This window comes from Orcinus orca, chromosome 11, assembly GCF_937001465.1.
Source record: "Orcinus orca chromosome 11, mOrcOrc1.1, whole genome shotgun sequence".
NCBI lineage: Eukaryota > Metazoa > Chordata > Mammalia > Artiodactyla > Delphinidae > Orcinus > Orcinus orca.
The window spans coordinates 75509611-75526118 of record NC_064569.1 but is presented as its reverse complement, the minus strand read 5'-3'; the positions used below and the strand labels follow the sequence as shown (position 1 = coordinate 75526118).

Below are 16508 nucleotides of genomic sequence, written 5' to 3'. Positions count from 1 at the left end.
ATCTTCACCTTCTTGGAGCCTACATTCTTGTGAGGGGGCAGAGGGAGGCACATAAACATGAAAAATAAGTAAATTATTTAGTGTTAGAAGATAAGTGCTATGGAAAGAAAAAATATTCAGGAGAAGGGAGTATTTGGAAAGGCTGCAATTTTAAATGTAATGATCAGGGTAGGTATGATTGAGAAGGTGGCATTTGAGCAAACATTGGAAGGAGAGGGAATGAGCCATGTGACTTTGTGAGGAAGTGTGCCAGGCAGAAGAGACAATTGGTGTGAAGGCTCTGAGGTGGGCATGTGCCTGGTGTGATTAGGAATAATGAGGAGTCCCACATGTCTGAAATGGAGTAAACAAGAGTCGTCGTAGGTGGTGAGGTCAGAGTGTTAGAGTAAGAATGTGGTTAATTGAAGGGGTATTTTGGTTAAATTCTAGTTTATTATCAATAATATAGGTTTATATTGTTAAGTATATAGTTCTAATTATTTAATTAAATTTGCCATGTTAAAATGTAATGATTAGTAAAAAATATGTAAGACTAAGAGTTTGAGTCTTAAAATTTATTTGTTATCATTTTGTTTGAGGAATAACTTTTTAAGTTCTCTATCATTAAGGTAGTAGTTTTCAATTCTTTACAGAATGATTTAGAACAAGTACTACGTCAAATTGGTGATAAGGACCAAAAGATCCAGAACCTTGAAGCCTTATTACAGAAGAGTAAAGAAAATATTTCTTTACTAGAAAAGGAAAGAGAAGACCTTTATGCAAAAATTCAGGCTGGTGAGGGAGAGACTGCTGTTCTTAACCAGTTACAAGAAAAAAACCATACATTACAAGAACAAGTAAGCTTGTCAAGTGTATTCTATTTCTAAAATTTACTTTTCAAGTGTATTCTATTTCTAAAATTTACTTTTATCTCTCTAAATCTTACTAAGTGCTTTATCTAAATGATTCTTCTGTTATTTTTAGTACTTTAAAAATTATTATGTATTTCTGACAAATACTATCTTATTTACCTTAGAGGTGGGTTGCTATTGTAGTGAAAATAAGCTAACATGATATGATGAAGGAACTCTCAGTTCATGTCCCAGGATGTAATTTATTACCTGTGATGACCATGAGCAAATCATTTCCCCTTGTTAGCTCATTTGAAAAGTATAGTTAGCTCATATTGAAAAGTTATTAATAATATATACTTGCCTCATGGCATTTTGTGATGTTTTGAAAAAAGTAAATAACAAAATATATTTATAAACTAAAACCACTAATCAAGTGTTAGTTGTTATTATGTATTGGTTAATAACCAGGCTTAGTGGTTACCTATATTTTGATATTGTATATGTGTTTGGAATAGCTAATAATAATTTTGGTAAGTTGCCTTATTGTTCTAACATCTATGTGTTAGTTTAAGTGAAACTTATAAAAGTTAGCTTAATACATTTTCAAACTGTAAAGAATTTATAGTCACTTTTTGGAAGAATTGTCCAATAAGAGAATTCTAATTATCTAAATGAGAAAGTATTAAAGTATTAGTAGGTCATATCACTTTTCTAATTTGGGTATTAGAATATGACACAAATTTTTCCCCCAAATTTCAAAGTTAGCCTAGGTTACCAGTTTTGATGAAGAATTATTTAGACTAGCTTTTATAGTTGAAAGCTGCTCAGTGTTCAGAACTCAGTGTTCAGTATGAGTTTTGATACAGATAAGAAGGAACATGATACCTAAAAGAGACTCAAGTGATGGGGGTGTATTGATAAACATAAAGATTGCTTCCAGGATTATAGAGCTGATAATTTCCCTCATATCTTAAGCTTTTAAATTACCAGCTGCATTGATTTAGTACTCTAATTTTAATGTTGACATGAAACAAAGATGGCTTCTTTTTTTAGGCTTTTATCTTGAACACAGTGTCTGGATTTTAAAAAGGTATTGGTGGGCTTCCCTGGTGGCGCAGTGGTTAAGAACCCACCTGCCAATGCAGGGGACACGGGTTCGAGCCCTGGTCCGGGAAGATCCCACATGCCATGGAGCAGCTAAGCCTGTGCGCCACAACTACTAAGCCTGTGCTCTAGAGTCTGTGAGCTACCACTACTGAGCCACGTGCCACAACTACTGAAGCCTGCACACCTAGAGCCCTTGCTCCACAACAAGAGAAGCCACCACAATGAGAAGCCCATGCACCACAACAAAGACCCAGTGGAACCAAAAATAAATAATAAATAAATTAAAAAATATCATATTAAAAAGGTATTGGCATATCCCAACGATCTGTACTGTTCTAGGGTGTGATGGCTTAGGAGTGAATGTGATTTGAACCTAATAAATTTTTTTTTTTTTTGCGGTACGCGGGCCTCTCACTGTTGTGGCCTTTCCTGTTGCGGAGCACAGGCTCCAGATGCACAGGCTCAGCGGCCATGGCTCACGGGCTCAGCCGCTCCACTGCGCCACCAGGGAAGCCCTGAACCTAATACATTTTTAAAGGGTGTCAAATTCAAAACCAGGCAGATCCAACTCCTGACCCTAAACGTGGTCCTAAAGTAAATTGCTCGAGGAAATTGGATCCCAAAGATTACAGGATGGAAATTTTGAAGTGTGTTCATATTCCATTGGAGATATAAGAAGCCCAACTAAAAGAATTGTGGGCTGACTCACATGACAACTTCTTTTTGAAAGGGCTATTTTATCTTGCAGATTTTGAGTTTGGAGGAACTAAGGTGATTGGCAGTGGAAAGAATCAGAACACTTGAAATTCCTTAAAAATTTATTGACTTAAATAATTTTGCCAGGACTTCACTGGTGGCGCAGTGGTTAAGAGTCCACTTGCCAATGCAGGGGACATGGGTTCAAGCCCCGGTCCGGGAAGATCCCACATGCCACAGAGCAACTAAGCCTGTGTGCCACACTACTGAGCCTGCACTCTAGAGCCCGTGAGCCACAACTGCTGAGCTTGTGCCACAACTACTGAAGCCAGCACGCCTAGAGCCCGTGCTCCACAACAAGAGAAGCCACCATAATCAGAGAAGCCTGCGCACTGCAACGAAGAGTAGCCGCCGCTCACCGCAACTTAGAGAAAGCCCGTGGGCAGCAACGAAGACCCAACGGAGCCAAAAATAAATAAATAAAATAATTTTGCCTATGTTACACATAACTTTAAAAAACCCTTTACACTTAAAAAAATAAAATATGCTTATGGATATAAAGAAAAAACTATAATAATGGAAATAGAAACTAAAAATTAGAACTAGAGATTAAAAAAAAATCTGAAATGAAAATTTCACTCGATGAATGTAATAGATTAAGCAAATGGAAAACAGTATCAGTGACCATTAAGACAAGGTAATTGAAACTGTCCACAATGAAGCAGAGAGAGAAAAAAGGCTGGAAAAAAAATGAACAGTGCCTTAATGACCTGTGGGATAGTATCATGTAATCTGGCATACATATAATGAGTGTCAAAGAAGAGTGGGAAGGAGGAAAATATTTATAGAACTAGTGGCTGAAAAAATTGTAAATTTGATTAAAAATATGAAACCACAGATTCAAGAAACTCAATGCATTCTAACCAGAGTACCCCAAAGAAACATCAGATGAATTGGATTTCACCTAAATGAAAAATGAATGTTCTTCAAAAGACACCATTACAAAAATAAAAGCCAAGACAGACTGGGAGAAAATATGTGTAGTACATATATCTGACAATTCAGAAACATCCAGGATATATAAGGAACTCTTATTACTCAATCAGATCAGTGATTGTCTGGGGCCAGAGATGAGCAGAGGGTGGGTACTGAGTGCACAGGAGCATGAGGAAACTTTTGGGGGTAATCGGAATGTTCTCTTGCTTGATTGTGGTGATGGTTAAATGAATGTATTTATCAGCTCTCCTCAAACTGTACAATTGAATTGGGTGAATTTTATTACATCTAAATTATAGTTCAGTAGAGTTGGTTTTAAAAATAATAGGAATCTCTGAATTTGATGTTATTCTTATGATTTTGAGAGATTATGTTTACTTATTTTTGGAAAGATGTGAATAATGTTTCTCGAAAAAAAGTTGAGATAATCTATCATAGAGCACTTTAACATTCTCATGGTCCTTAAATTTGGGTTTCTTAGTTCTTGTTACATCATTTGTGACCTTCGTAATTAGAGTCTTGCTTATATGGTAGGTAACTCAACTAACGGAGAAGCTGAAGAATCAGTCAGAAAGTCATAAACAAGCCCAGGAGAATTTGCATGACCAGGTGCAAGAGCAGAAGGCACATCTCAGAGCTGCACAAGACCGCGTCCTTTCCCTAGAATCCAGCATTAATGAATTAAGTAGTCAATTAAATGAAAGCAAGGAGAAGGTCTCCCAGCTTGATATACAGGTAATATCGAATTATGTAACTTAATATGAGTTTGCATGAATAAAACACCAATTTTAGGCCATCACATATTTTAAATCGTTTCTCTCTCCCTCCCCACCCCTGCCTTACTTATTAATGGAAAAAAAAATTAGGAATAGGAATTAAATAAAGTTTGTATTTAGACAGTTGTTGAGCCTTCCTGTTTGCCTTTCTCCCTTTCCCTCCGTCTCTTTCTCTCTCTCCCAACAAATTACTCTTCCTGAAACTACCAGATCTTTTCACTTTTTTTTTTCATGAAGCCCTTATTATTGTTTCCTAAGTTCAAAGTTGTTTGATATTATTATACCATTAGATTTCTGTTACATATATTTGAATTATTTTGAATTTTATTTTTTAAAAGGTTTGGTTAAAAAAAAACTTTAGGGAATTCCCTGGTGGTCCAGTGGTCAGGACATGGCACTTTCACTGCTGAGGGCCCAGGTTCAACCCCTGGCTGGGGAACTAAGATCCCGCAAGTCTCGAGCACGGCCAAAAAACAAAACAAAACAAAAAACCCAACTTTGTATGGTACCATTATGTATTGTTTTTTTTTTTTTTTTTTTTTGCGGTACGCGGGCCTCTCACTGTTGTGGCCTCTCCCGTTGCGGAGCACAGGCTCCGGACGCGCGGGCTCAGCGTCCATGGCTCACGGGCCCAGCCTCTCTGCAGCATGTGGGATCTTCCCGGACTGGGGCACGAACCTGTGTCCCCTGTATTGGCAGGCAGACTCAACCACTGTGCCACCAGGGAAGCGCCCATTATGTATTTTAATGTGTTTACTTTCAGAGGCCAGTATGGAAGCCTTGCTCAGTGAGTCAGTCATGGTGTGGAAATTAAGACATATTCCTTTCTTCATTCTCATCATTGGTTTTTTATTCTATACTATAGTAGAGAAAGTTATAGAAACATTTCTAAGCCTTAATTTTCTTTATCTGAGGAGAATAATTCCATTGAAAATCAGAAATGATATAATAAAATAACAAGTATACTATTAGAATTTGGAAAAAAAGGATACACATTTCTTTTAAAAATATATTTGTTAGATGAGTTAAAGATAATTCAATATGTGGATGTCCAATTTTAGAGAGGGGGAAGTGTTTTGCTGTTATATAGGGGCATCTTTTTATCATTTATTCAAGCATTATTAGGAGTATTCTCTCCTACTCATTCCTGTTTGGGGAATTATCACATACTTATTTTTTAATGTCTAAATCTTTATGTTTTCTGCCAAAAGATTTAATTTTTTAAAATTATTTAGTGACAAAAGTAATGTACAGTCAAGCAAGGGGAAATCAAGAAGTAAATAGAAATTAAATGACTTGTAAATTTTGTTACAGATTAAAGCCAAAACTGAATTATTGCTGTCAGCAGAAGCAGCAAAAACTGCTCAAAGAGCAGATCTTCAGAATCATTTGGACACAGCCCAAAACGCATTACAAGATAAACAGCAGGTAGGAGAACCTGATGCAATTTCTTACCATAACCTAATGTTTTGGTAGATAAATTAACTGGAAACATGTAAAAATGATACTCAGTTTTATATAATATTGTGATTGACCTGCTTATTCTCCTTAATTTCTCCCTGAGTTCAGAACCAGTTGAGTGGTAGATGCAAGAGTCAGACAGATGGAGATAAAAGTATCATCTTTGGGAATTCCCTGGCAGTCCAGTGGTTAGAACTTGGTACTTTTACCGTGGTGGCCCGGGTTTAATCCCTGGTTGGGGAACTACGAATTCCACAAGACAAGAGGTGTGGCAAAAAAACAAAAACAAAAAACATCTTTTTTTTTTTGCAGTACGCGGCCTCTCACTCTTGTGGCCTCTCCCATTGCGGAGCACAGGCTCCAGACGCACAGGCTCAGCGGCCATGGCTCACGGGCCCAAGCCGCTCTGCGGCATGTGGGATCTTTCCTGACCTGGGCACGAACCCGCGTCCCCTGCATCGGCAGGCGGACTCTCAACCACTGCGCCACCAGGGAAGCCCCATCTTTGCTTTTGATAAAGCTCGACTTGTGCAGCTATGGTTGAGCTTCTTAATATTGTATTTCTCCCATAATATAGACCTTGGTGTGGAGCTGAAATGTTCACTCCTAATTGTTGAATTGTTGCTTCATCCCATCAAGTGCCAATGACTGGGGAAGAGACAGATTTCCACACCTGTTTTAAGTAGGTAATCAGGCTGTGACCCAGGTATACTTCCTACTTGGAAGCAGGAAAAGAGCACCATGTATTCCATCTCAATAGTAAGAGTTACTCTCTTTTCTTGGGGGTAGGAGTAAGTAGGGCTGGAAAGCATACACAAGTTACTCTTCTCAACACTTCTGGTAGAATAAAAGCTTCCTCCTTTAGGGCCAAGCTCAAAATGCTGGTAGATTTTTCTTACCTTTGACCAGGTAGGAATTTTTAAAGTTTACTTTTTGCTTGAGAAGTAAATACTGGTTGTTGGTCCAAACAGTTTTTAAACAATATAGTAGTGTATGAAGTTAACAAAACAAAATGATTTTCTATATTAACCCTTAACCCCAATCCGTCTTTTCTCCTTATATGGAAATTTTGCTTTTAAATTTGGTATGTATCCTTCCAGACATATATAAACATTGAACAAAAATATATGTGTGTGTGTATATACACACACACAGATCTTTTTGTTTTATACATATACTATCATTATATATGTCGTTCTGCAGCTTGCTTTTTACTTTATATTGTTATTTACATTATTGCTAAACACATCTGGAAAGTATTTTCTAAGTATTAGGTCAGTGCCAGGAACTATAGTGGAAAAAGTATTTATAAGAATAACCACATAAAAGTTTAAAATTTACCTGCCAAAAATATTACAAAATTCTAAAGCAAGTAGCAAAAGAATAAAACATTTTTTGAAGTATGTCTGATGAAGGGCTAATATTTTTGATGTTTAAAACACTTTTACATAAGAAATAAGTGACTAAAAACAAAAGTAAATGATCAAAACTATATTAGCAAATCCTCAAGTTCATTAAGAACCAATTGCAAATTAAGACAATAATGGAATATGCCCTTATTAAGGTAAAATGTTTGTGTGTAAGTGTTTAACACTGGAAGGATTGGACATGGTGTAGAAGAACAAGCCACTTCCATACCTTGCTTGCGATAGTATACATTAGTTCAACCTTTTGATGGTGGTAGGGGAAGCTGGTTGGCAATATATTTATTTTAAGACCTTTAGGATTTTTCATATTCATTAGCTCACTTTTAGTCCTTTACCCTAAGGGAATAATCGTAGTTTTAAGCATGCTGTTAGCATATCTGCAGAAAAGTTTGTAGCAATCTAAGAATATAAAATAGGACATTTGGCAAAAAATGGTCTGTATTGATAAAATAGAAATTTACGCAGTCATGTATAATGATATTTTAGAAAATAATGTCACAGTTTCATGACGCATTGTTATGTAAAAACAAAGGAGGTCAGGGCTTCCCTGGTGGCGCAGTGGTTGAGAGTCTGCCTGCTGATGCAGGGGACATGGGTTTGTGCCCCGGTCCGGGAAGATCCCACATGCCGCGGAGCGGCTGGGCCCGTGAGCCATGGCCACTGAGCCTACGCGTCCGGAGCCTGTGCTCCGCAACAGAAGAGGCCACAGCAGTGAGAGGTCCGCGTACCGCAAAAAAACCCACAAAACAACAACAAAAAAAACAAAGGAGGGTACAGTAAAACAGTATGTAAAGCGACCTCCTTTATTTTAAAAGTACAAATCAAAAAATAGAAACTAACATACAGAAAAGACTAGAAGGAAAGTTATGAAAAAAATAGTAATTATCTGTGGGTAGTGGATTTACTCGTAATTTTTATTTTGTTTTTTTCTGTGCAACTAGATATTCCCAACGAATTGCTCAAGTTTTATAATGTAATCCCTGTAATTAAAAAATTATATTAAAAAATGGTGTTTTGAACATTGAAAACATTTAATTATAGTATAAAAGTGTTGTTTTATTATTAGCCTGTTTAATATTCTGTTGTATCTTTTGGCTCCTAAAATAACTCTTCCTAGAAAAAGTTATTGAGCTCTTATGTATGTAAACGTAGTATCTCAGACTATGTACAACTTCAGTTCAGGTCCTTTACATTGGTGGGTAAATATAACCTCTGATATATTATTAGACTTATCTATGGTCTTACTCACAATAGTTTCTTAAATAAAGTTAGAGTTTTCTGCTTTACTTTGAACAAACATTTGGGCATTACAGCAAAGTAAACCTTACCAAAGTTATCTTTAATTGTACTTTTTATAGGAGTTAAATAAGATCACTACTCAGTTGGATCAGGTCACTACAAAGTTGCAGGATAAGCAAGAACATTGCAGTCAGCTGGAAAGTCATCTTAAAGAATATAAAGAGAAACACCTCTCTTTAGAACAGAAAACTGAAGAACTGGAATGTCAAATTAAGGTTTGTATAAAGGAAACTGTAGCCATATTTTCTACTGCTGTAGCAATGGAAATTGATGACCTAGAAGGAATCAAAGATTTTAAATTTGCAAACAAGTGTGAAGTTGTGATATACCAATTTAAAAAATTACTTGTAGTTTTTTCATGTCTTAATTTTGGATTCCACCTTTACTTTTAATTTCTTCACTAATGGATGGCTTTTACAAATAGCAGTTTACATATATACGGGTTGCATTGTAATGTGTAAGTGTTTTAAAGAGACAACCAACCAAGGATCTACTCTGTAATTACAAGGAACTTAGTTTTTTATTGTTGTGAAGTCTCTTCTGCCCTATCATTCCTGTCTCCTTCCCTCCTTATTCCAATGTAATATTCAGGTATGGTATATTTCTTCCTTTTTTTACATTTTACATTTATACCCTTTGGATTTTGTTTCTAATTTAATATTATTAAAACTATTATAATTTAGGTTATGGTAAATTGCTTCTTTCTTTAACACAACTTCAAGTGAAAGTATTGATTTATACTAAAGAGATTAAATGACTGACTACACATATTAGAGAAGGATTTGACCTGAGTCCTTTGTCCTTTAAATTAGAACTTCTATAAGTTACAGAAAAATTTCTCAAGTTACTATATATGTAACTTATACCTTCACAGTCAGATGAAGCACTTCTGTACAATTATAGAATCATGGGCTATGTATATTTCTATATGTGCATCTATAGCAATATAACATGGAAGAAGAAAATTACATTTACAATTCTATTTATGGGTTCCCTTTTCTTTATGGTCAATGATAATGGTATGATCAATTACATGATGTAATGGTTGAAAAGAACAGAAAAACTTTTTTTTGATCTTTTTTTTTAAGATGAAAGGCATCTAATGAGAATTCTATTTGAGTATCTTTTAAAAATAGTTATTTAGGGACTTCTCTGGTGGTACAGTGGTTAAGACTCCACGCTTCCACTGCAGGGCAGGTACGGGTTTGATCCCTGGTCAAGGAACTAAGATCCCGCATGCCTCGTGGCGTGCCCCCCCCCCAAAAAAAAGATATTTAGAACCACTAGTGTCTATTGTGATCCATGACAATGTCGGATATTTAATATTTTGTAATTATTATTTTAGGAAGTATTCCACCTGTTTTATATATATATGTGTGTGTTTGTGTATATATGTAGTTAATAGAATTAACATAGTTACATTGAATATCCAGTGTAAGTGTTGAGTAAGAGCCACGGGTACCTAAATTGGCTTATAAAATAGTATGCAAAATTTTTACAACTATACAAGAAAAGCATTGCTTATAGATGTTTAAACTATATATTTAACGGTTTGATTTTGTAACTTCGTAAAAATACATACAGTTATATGTATATGTATGAGATAGAAGCCATAGTGTGAAGAATAATAATCTCTAGACCAAGAGATTAAAGAAGCAAAATCAGAAGTTTAATTGGCTTTATATTTAGGGTCAATAGGTGTTAATGAGAAGGATGACATGATAACTCCATTTTAGTTTTGAATATTTATAATTATATAACAGTGTTGTAAGCTGAATATAAAGGATTATATATTTTATTTATTTATTTTAAAATAAATTTACTTATTTTTGGCTGCATTGGGTCTTTGTTGCTGCGTGCGGGCTTTCTCTAGTTGTGGCGAGCGGGAGCTACTCTTTGTTGCGGTGTGCGTGCTTCTCATTGTGGTGGCTTCTCTTATTGCAGAGCACGGGCTCTAGGTGTGCAGGCTCAGTAGTTGTGGCTCGTGGGCTGTAGAGCACAGGCTTAGTAGTTGTAGCGCACGGACTTAGTTGCTCCGTGGCATGTGGGATCTTCCCAGACCAGGGCTTGAACCCGTGTCCCCTGCATTGGCAGGCAGATTCTTAACCGCTGCTCTACCAGGGAAGTCCCAGGATTATATATTTTAAGTGGGCCCATGTGTGAACCTGTTACTTAGTTTTTTCATACTTGAGCTAATAACTTTTACTCAAGTAATAAATATAATTAAATTTATTCTCTTATTCAGAGTTCATTTTATTTATTTATTTAATTTTTTAATTAATTAATTTTTTTTTGTGGTATGCGGGCCTCTCACTGCTGTGGCCTCTCCTGTTGAGGAGCATAGGCTCCGGACGCACAGGCTCAGCGGCCATGGCTCACGGGCCCAGCTGCTCCGCGGCATGTGGGATCTTCCCGGACCAGGGCACGAACCCGTGTCCCCTGCATCGGCAGGCGGACTCTCAACCACTGCGCCACCAGGGAAGCCCCAGAGTTCATTTTAAAAAGTGAAAACTTAGTGACTGCCTGTCATATATAAAGCCAGCTGCTAGGTCTTCTGAAAGATTCCAAGATAAATGGCTTCTTTATTCAGTGATGGCTTCAGAATGTGTTTTTTATTATAACATAAATATTTTTGGTTATTTTTGTGTGTTATGTCAACACCAATTTGAGTGTAAATAAATGTTATAATGTTTAATAGATAATTGTTGACATTAAAATGGTTTTATATTATATTTCTGCCATAGAAACTAGAAGCTGATACTCTTGAAGTTAAAGCAAACAAGGAGCAAGCTTTGCAGGATCTACAAGAGCAAAGACAGCTGAACACAGATTTAGAGCTTAGAGCCACAGAATTGAGTAAACAACTTGAAAAGGAGAAAGAAACGTAAGCTAAACTACTTAAGGGAGAGGATTATAAACTAAGTTTCATAAGATTTCAATTTTGCTATCACAGTGCTTAAAGATTTATTTGATTCTATAAACTACTGATATTAATGTGAATGAAAAATAAAGCCATCACAGTATGGTTAAATAGGAGGGCTTGTGACCAGTCACATTTCAGTAGACTTTGTCTTTAAAGGCCAAATACACCACTCTGACAGTTGGCAGACTGGATCTGTGTCAGGATGGTGAGGGTTTTTGACTCTCAGTAGTAAAGCTGGAAGCTGAGAGCCTGGGAAAGGTATTCAGTACCTTTCAGGGAAATGAAATAAAACCCATCAAAGTTGATGATAGTTAAATTGTTTTATACCTTCATGGTTTCATCCTTGTTTTGGGAGTGATGACAAAATGTTTTTGTTCTCACAGCTAGTAAATTGGGTCCTGACATTGTGAACTTGAGGATATACAGATGCATTTTGTGCCTCAAGTGGCACTTCTTCTCTTAACATCGTCGTTTCCAGTGCCTAGGTATTTGGGGAGTACATCTGATCCTTTGTATCACCCACTGAGTGATTTGTCACCTCTGGAACCCAGTCATGTGTCTGTGAAGATGACCTTTGAGTTGGTTCTTGTTCTCTTTCCCAAGGCCCGCTATGGGCCCAGTGTTTCTTTCCATTTCTACTGAGGTTTTTAAAATTTTTGCCTTTATAATTTATGCAAACATTTCTTATGTGGGGTCCTGCATTTCTAGAGTACTGCCTAAGAAAGAAGGGCTGGGTAAACACATCTGAGGTTTGACTAAACCTCACCCCTGGTCATAGGACTCAGCCCAAATAACAGGGTACAGAGCTCCACTTTCTCAAGGGCCACCTTCACTCTGCATGCAACTCTTTCCCTCCAAGTTCCATCTTATAATGTATTTTCATTACTCTGCTGTTTAATGTATTTTCAAATATCCTTTGTGATTTCTTTGATTTACGGGTTACTTAGGAGTATATTGTTTACTTTTCAAATATTTAGGACTCTTCTAGATATCTTACTGTTATTCATTTCTAATTTAATTCCATTTTGGTAGGAGAACATACTCAGTAAAATTCAGACATTTCAAATTTTCATTTAGGGCACAGTGTATGGTTTATCTTGGTTAAGTTTCCATGTACACATATATGTGTTTTTGGGTAAAGTGTTCTATAAATATCAGTTAGGTTAAGGTGGTTGATAATGTTGTTCTAATCTTCTATATCCTTGCCAATTTTTTTCTCTGGTCATTTCTGTCAGTTTCTGAGAAAGGGATGTTAAGGTTTCCCAGATTGTGGATTTATTTATTACTTCCTTAAGTGACTTTGAAAAAAATAAACTAAGTTTTATAGTCACTATGCAAGGCTTTATTTCTTTTTTTTTTGTACTAAAGAATTTTTTATTATTTTTATGTCTAGAGGTTTGTCATGAAATGTAAAGCCACTAATTTAAAATATTTAATGAGATATGTCTCAAAGGGTTTTAGTGTAATAGAAAACAGGCATATTTAAAATAAAATTCTGTATGTATTTGTGTGATATATATATACAAGTTTCAATATAAATAGGGATCTACTGTTAACTTTTTTACATAATAGAGAGCTGGTATAGATATAGATAGATATCAAAACTGACTTTTTTTTTTTACATCTTTATTGGAGTATAATTGCTTTACAATGGTGTGTTAGTTTCTGCTTTATAACAAAGTGAATCAGTTATACATATACATATGTTCCCATATCTCTTCCCTCTTGTGTCTCCCTCCCACCCTCCCTATCTCCCCCCACTAGGTGGTCACAAAGCACCGAGCTATCTCCCTGTGCTATGCGGCTGCTTCCCACTAGCTATCTGTTTTACGTTTGGTAGTGTATATATGCCCATGCCACTCTCTCACTTTGTCACAGCTTACCCTTCCCCCTCCCCATGTCCTCAAGTGCATTCTCTAGTAGGTCTGTGTCTTTATTCCCATTTTACCCCTTAGGTTCTTCATGACATTTTTTGTTTTTTTCTTAGATTCCATATATATGTGTTAGCATACGGTATTTGTGCAAGCCTTTATTTCTGTTTACTTTCTTTGATTCACATAGTCTTATGATTTTATAATAATTACTTATGGAAAAGTTAAGTAGCATAGTAAATATATCAAGTCCCAATTTTAGGATTGCTTGACAGGGATTTTAACTATATTAAATGGTAAAGTAATATTAGTACAATGACTTTTCTATTTAGACCTTTAAAAATCCACGAGGTACAGGATCCTGTGAATGTGCCTTCATATGTTCTAGCTACTTTTTTTAAAGTAAAAGTAAGTTTCTGGGACTAAAAGTTAGAAAACTTCAAGGTGTAGATGCAGTTCTGGTATTGTTTTAATACCCAACTTCAATTATGTGGCTGGTACATTTTTTAATAACCTCTCTTTAACATATTGTTGAATTTATAATAAAGTACATTGATAGTAAAGTACATTGGAAATAGTATGCGTTCTAGAAATATTACTTTGCACTTGGTTTCATTTTCACTTTAAAATATGGTTGATCTTTAATGTGTTCTTTTCTTTTGATATGTAATATGCATAATTTTATTCATTTTATGAAAGCAAAGTCTTTAGTTTAACTTTCTTAAAAAATATCTTCATTTCCTCATTCTTATAACTTTTTTTTTCCTGTTTTAAAAAATTGAAGTATAGTTGATTTACAATATCATTGTTAGTTTCAGGTTCTTGTAACTTTTTAATTCATTCCGGTGTAGAAAACTTATATTAAATGATAACAAATCTTTTATATAATCTGCTAGGCTCTAGGATTAAAGTAAATCTTTTGTCTTTCCTCCATGTTTGAAATGAAATATTTCTTCTATTTTTTAACTTTATTTTTCCTGGTTATCTTATGTGTTTTCAAGTTTAAGACCTGGCAAACACATAATGTGTTTTAGTTTTTCAAGGAAAGAGGCAGAGTTCTCTGTGCATGGGGGCTAATGTAATAAATAGGTTCTTTAGGGCACATGGGAAAACATTTCTGGCTGTCATACACTAGAGGGTTTGCTATATGCACAGATTTATTTGGTGATACATTGTGGTCAACAAGACTGGATTAAGTCATGGGCTTAGATGGTCTTGGCTTTACCACTAATTTATTTGACTTGAGGAAAATCATCTTCATCTGTTAAATCATTGGATCAGATGTTCTAAGGCATTTTTCAGTTGTGTGGTTTTATGATATTAAATTATTGTTTTTACTTCTTAACTACACAAGAAAGTTTTAAAACTCAATAATTTATTTGAATGGTAAATTATGCATTATTAAAGAAATTGTTTCTTAAATATTTAGAGTATCCAATACAAAGTTGGATCTACAGAAGAAATCTGAAGCGCTTGAAAATATTAAGCAAATGCTTACCAAGCAAGAAGAAGAAAAAAAAGTCCTTAAACAAGAAATTGAAAATTTAAGTCAAGATGCAAAGATGCAGCACAAGGAATTGAATAACAAAGTTCACACAGCAGTAACAGAACTACAAAAAGTGAAGATGGAGAAAGAAACTCTAGTAGCAGAGCTTTCTGCAGCAAAAGAGAAATTATCAGAAGTTTCTGATTCTTTGAAGAACTCCAAAAGTGAATTTGAAAAGGAAAACCAGAAAGGAAAAGCTGCTGTATTAGATTTGGTTAGTTGTTTATGTTTACTGTCTTAGGTAGAAGTGATTTTTATTTAAAATGTAGTGACTTTTCTGCTTAATTCACTGTTGACTTTTCACCCTGCATTTAAGTGATTTTAAGTGTTCTTAGAGGAAAGGAATTGGGATTACTTAACCTGAGAAAAAGATATTGGTGTTTGTGTGTGTAATTTTCCAATGGCCCAGAAAATTTTCAGTTGAGTATATAGTTTTTCTCTATTCTGGGTCTGGTGCTAGATTTGGGAAAGACTACAGCATGTTTGTCCTCAGGGACACTTCCACAGAGAATATAGCTACTAGTTGAAATGTTTTTCACTTGACTATAAAAAAAAAGAAAGAAGACCAGAAAGATCTAAATGATTTTTAACTCTGGTGCTATAAGCTTTCTTAATTCTTCATTCAATTTTCTAAAACTCTAGATAATACCATGTCTTAGAGATACTGTAAAAAATATTTAAACTATAGAGAAAAAAAATCTGAGTCTCAGGAAATGCGTAAAGAGGAATGTATTCTCAGAAATATTTTAACCCAGAATAACAGCAAAAGTAAAATTCTTTTGTTCTCAATATGAAGCTCAGTGAAAGTGTTGAGTACCATAAAAAACATGATTTTCGTATGTTGCTTTTATGTTCCTTTCTGTTTGTAGGAAACATCTTCTATCTGTATATGTTCCCACTTAAGTTATATGTAATTATTTTTATTTGTTGTTTCAATACTTTAAAAAAATTTGCTTCCATTTTTTGAAGCCCATTATTCTACTTTTAAAATAGTATAAGTTAATTAATTCTGTGACATAAAAATGTGGTTTCCAAAGTATTCTAAAATCTTGTCTAAATATTATCTAAAGTATTTATTGTGACTATTGGTTGATAATAGAAACTCTTAGCCTTTTCCTCTCCCTCCCCATTTACTGCTATAATATTTGCCTGTTTTTATTATTGAAATGGATGATTTTGTCCCATCTTAAATCATCAGTGATTCTGGTTTATTTCCTTGTGTGGATCTTACTGAGATTGTAAACCAAAATTCTTAAATTCACTACAAATATTTTCTGCATAATGTAGTTTCCATTTTTTTAGGAGAAAACGTGCAAAGAATTAAAGCAGCAACTTCAAGTACAGACAGAAAGCACGCATAAGGAACAGAATGAACTGAAAAAGTCACTTGAAAAAGAGAAGGAGGTAAGATTTTTTTTCTATAACAAAAAATATGTAAAGCATAATAAGGTCTTTATATTTTCAAAATATTTTCACAATACTTAAGTCAAAAGAAGGTTTTTTCATTTGTGTTCTACCTACTACTAAAAAGTTTCAAGCTAGTTTAATAAAAGGCCCAAAATAAAGGATTATT

At 35.0% G+C, this 16508-nt stretch overlaps 1 protein-coding gene and 1 non-coding gene across 8 annotated transcripts in view; both read left to right on the top strand.

The window, feature by feature from the left end:
• EEA1 (early endosome antigen 1) overlaps positions 1-16508 on the top strand; it is a 143849-nt gene that overhangs the window by 98261 nt on the left and 29080 nt on the right. For all 7 annotated transcript variants that reach the window (XR_004483140.2, XR_007470299.1, XR_007470300.1 and 4 more), the window contains 7 exons: positions 633-836; positions 4167-4367; positions 5723-5836; positions 8655-8810; positions 11340-11479; positions 14819-15149; positions 16238-16339. Coding sequence is in view for 4 of the 7 variants with exons in the window: in XM_004269545.3 (XP_004269593.1) it covers positions 633-836; positions 4167-4367; positions 5723-5836; positions 8655-8810; positions 11340-11479; positions 14819-15149; positions 16238-16339 (1248 nt within the window). In the remaining 3 variants the exon portion in view is untranslated. The remainder of the gene's footprint in view (positions 1-632; positions 837-4166; positions 4368-5722; positions 5837-8654; positions 8811-11339; positions 11480-14818; positions 15150-16237; positions 16340-16508) is intronic.
• TRNAE-UUC (transfer RNA glutamic acid (anticodon UUC)) lies at positions 4775-4847 on the top strand. The gene has a single exon. It is a non-coding gene; the product is annotated as a tRNA-Glu (tRNA).